Consider the following 3,931-nt stretch of genomic DNA (forward strand, 5'->3'; position numbering starts at 1 on the left):
TTTTTCATTTACGAATACTTTTGTTGGGCACGTCGTGAAAAAATATTCAATTTAATTGAATTCTTTTAAGAGCTCCTTTACTTTGACTTTTGCATAATATGTATGAAAATCGTTAAAAATGGTTCGGATATTGCTGAATTATTAGCCAAAAAAAAGGAGATCACACAACAATGTATGGATAGGAAGAGAAACTGTCGTGAATGGAAGCCCCTTTTGAGTTTTTCTCTTTTTGCAATTAAACCATGCACATTTATTATTCAATGATGGATCACAACGGTCGAGAAAAGGAATGAAATAGGAAGGGAATCAGTGCGCACTGAAAGGTGGATTTAACGTATATGGTGTTTTTCTTAACAGAGACATCATTACTTGGGCAGTTGTGTGTAGGTATATGATGGCAGTTCTTGGTGGCGTCGATGATGGAGGAACACGACACATGGCTGGTGGAGAGGAAAAATTAAATTCCCAGCAAGACAACGTGTTTAGAATTTAAAACTTCCGGACAATTGCTTTGATTCTCATGATTGTTGTGTGTTTGCCTTTAGTTGTACATTTCCATCGGATAACAATTACGCGGGGTCGCTCATTTCTACGTGAACGTGACCCCCTTCATCTCCTTGATATTCAATTGTGGTCGGATGATATCTGGGCAGTTGTATGTAGGTATGGTTTTGCTTGCAAGTAAAGTGAAGAATGGGAAGAGCTGGAGGTACAATTGACAGAGAGACAAGTCCACCCAGAATGTGAGTAGTGATGAATACCAAATATACTTTCCTGTATAGCTGTTGCCATTATTACCATAAGTGCGTGCTCTCGGGGGGCTATCTCGCTCTCTCTTTCCCCGCACAACCCATGGCACACACAACCGAAGCAGATTCCTCCAAGAAGTGACCATTTAAATTGATGCCCCTTCTACCATTTAAATATTTTATGCAAGCAACGGATAGAAGTGACGGGAATCGTTAAATTGACTCCAATTGAATTGGAATAACGAATAAAAATGGCCCACGTACTGAATATGTCTTTCCGGTGCTGATTTGCGCCACTCTGTTCCCCATCCTTGTCTTCGCACAACTCTTCTCAATTTTCTCCTCTAAATAGACTTCTTGAAGATCATCACTGAACTATCTATGTAAATTTTACTATGTATTGCAGAATTAATCGCTCATATTGCAAGCTGTTTGTATTCCTCGTATTCCTTCAGTGTCTTCAACGTCTATTTCTTTGATCATTTAACGTCAGTGTTGTCTCAAAATGTTATTTTACTCCTCCCTTCTTGTTGTTTTGATATAATTTAATGTTTCAATTTAATAACTTCGAAGGACGCTATGTACCATTGTACTGAAAAGCATGATTTTCTTCAAGTAACTGCAAGGAAAACTTGATAAAAAAAATTAGCAAAAAAGCTTCTATTTTGCATAATTTTCTTATGTTATTCAATGAAATTGTTTATGACTCTCAAACGACCAAATAGCGACTTGGGGAATTCAGTTCAGTCATAAAGTGCATTTTGGGAAGCTTTTAAAGTCATATTATTTTTAATAAAAAAAAATCAATCTCATACATTCGTGTATAATTCTGTTTATTTATTATTTACATGTAATTCATGACCTCATGATAAGAGCTTTCACAGACTTCAATTCTAACTAATCATTTTTCTTCGATTTACTGTCAGTTCTGTTCCACATCTCTCACTGAACGTACTTTACGGAGAAAACTTTCGTTTAAAAAGAATTTTAAAAGTTTTTAAGTGTAAAATGAAGATATTTTTCTCAATTTGTGCTCTATCTGTGACTCTGGTAGCTCTTGCTGCAGTTGAAGTGCCTCCAGAAAATCAAAGTAAGATCATTCTGGTGGAAAATCATTCTTAAAATTTAATTTAAAATATTAATTCCGATAGAAAAAGTCTTCTGTGTTCATGGAAAGTGGTCAGCCTACCGTAAGGGTGATGGACATTTTGGCATTGAACAAATTAATCCTTTACTGTGCACCCACTTGGTGTACACATTCTTCGGCATTGATGCCAATGGAGAGATGGTCATAAGAGATCCATGGTTGGATTTGGAAGAAAACGATGGGCAAGGAAATTTGCGGAAACTCATAAGACTCAGAGAGATTAATCCTGATTTGAGAATCTTGGCTTCTGTGGGAGGTTGGATTGAGGGGTCTGATAATTTTTCCGAAGTTTCCCATGATGGCGAAAAACGTAAAGCCTTCGTTAGGAGTTCAATAAATTTTCTGGAAAAATACAGATTTGACGGACTCGATCTTGACTGGGAGTATCCAGGACGACGTGAAGGAAGCAAAATGAGCGACAAGGAAGCTTTCACAAAGCTTGTTAAAGATCTTCATGATGCATTTAAGTCTAAAGGTCTCCTCCTAACAGCTATGGTTGCTTCTGAACAGCACAACGCTGCAATTTCCTACGACATCCCACAAATTAGCAAGTTAGCGATTCCTAAATAATTTCTAGAGGTATTTAAATACTGATACATTTGGTTTTATGCAGATATTTGGACTTTATAAAACTCAAAACGTACGAACTGCATGGATTTTGGAGCCCAAATATAGGTCATAATTCTCCACTTTATGGAAAATCCTGGGAAAAAAATGTAGACAGATTTCTAAATATCCATTCTGGCGTGAGGTATTGGCTAGAAAGTGGAGCTCCTGCTGAAAAGATTATTGTAGGAGTTCCCCTCTACGGACGTGGCTTTAAGATGGTCAACGAGGAGGATAATGTTATTGGATCACCTCATTTGGGGCCTTCTGACCCCGCCTTGCATACAAACGATGCCGGATTTATCGGTTTCAATGAACTCTGTGAGAAGCAACTAACTGAGCAATGGGAAGAACATTGGGATGATGAGCAGCTGGTGCCGTATACAACAAGAGGAGATCAGTGGATAGGCTATGACAACGAAGAAAGTTTAAGGATAAAAGCAAACTACGTACGAAGGTACAAACTCGGTGGAATAATGGTTGGGAACATTGAGAATGATGATTATCTGGGAATTTGTGGTAAAGGTCTGTTTCCTCTTTTGCGGGAAATTAATAGAGCTCTTGAAGACAAAAGCTCTGATCAAGTCATCAAGTCAAATAAAACCTGTCCTTAAGCTTGATTTACTCATTTAAGATTTTTTTTAAAATCGTTTAAAATTAGTCACTACTGATGAAAGTCTTTCATTTGACTGGGATAACAATGAATTTTCCCAAACACTTTCTAAGAAAATGATTCGACTTTTATTATGTTTATAAATAATCTAAAAAATGATTCATATTAAAAAAAATTCCCCATGCATTGTGCATAACATCCTTTATTCCATTCTTGCTGTAAAATTTCTTTATTATATTGTCCATACAATAAACATCTTTGGCTTTTTTCTTGTACAATGTGGAATGCCGTGACAATGAGCTTAAATCCCATTAGTGCATAGCTCGGGATGACTTCCGGGAAGGGAAGATGATGACCAAAGAAAGTCGCATGCGAAAATGTGGGAGCCAAAGCCGAGTGCAATTGGAATGGTTGACCTCTATTCCCTTTGAGTCAAGTCAAGAAGGTTAATAATTTTATTTAACTCCCATTTATACATTCCATTAGTCAGCCTTTTGTGCTTTACGCTGATGCCTCATTGAGACGACAACACCGAAATGCCCTGCAATTTTTCATCTTGCTCCACTAATTAACTGCAATGTTCCACGTGATCTTTTTTTCTCTCTCTTTTTTCTTGCATTTTGCACCAACTGCAAAATATTTCCTCAATGCTATGTCGCCTTATTCCGCGGGACATGCCGCAATTGTTCAGCGGGCCAGCGTTAATTGGGAAGGCGAGTTGGAAGCTGCAGCCTGAGCTGGTGCTGCTACTGCAAAGAGGAGTATGTGCAAAGGAATGGGGAAGATGTTGGTAAATACAAAGTTCTACAATTTATT

The 3,931-nt window shown here is 37.6% G+C and overlaps 1 protein-coding gene across 1 annotated transcript; it reads left to right on the top strand.

Annotated features, from left to right (window-relative positions):
• Positions 1-1,691: 1,691 nt before the first annotated feature.
• Positions 1,692-3,368, top strand: LOC129789060 (acidic mammalian chitinase-like). The gene is made up of 3 exons (XM_055825687.1): positions 1,692-1,839; positions 1,901-2,447; positions 2,510-3,368. Exons 1-3 carry the CDS (start codon positions 1,758-1,760, stop codon positions 3,114-3,116), a joined length of 1,236 nt encoding a protein of 411 aa, XP_055681662.1. The 5' UTR covers positions 1,692-1,757; the 3' UTR covers positions 3,117-3,368.
• The last annotated feature ends 563 nt before the right edge of the window (positions 3,369-3,931 follow it).

The sequence above is a fragment of the Lutzomyia longipalpis genome, chromosome 2 (assembly GCF_024334085.1).
Source record: "Lutzomyia longipalpis isolate SR_M1_2022 chromosome 2, ASM2433408v1".
Classification (NCBI taxonomy): domain Eukaryota; kingdom Metazoa; phylum Arthropoda; class Insecta; order Diptera; family Psychodidae; genus Lutzomyia; species Lutzomyia longipalpis.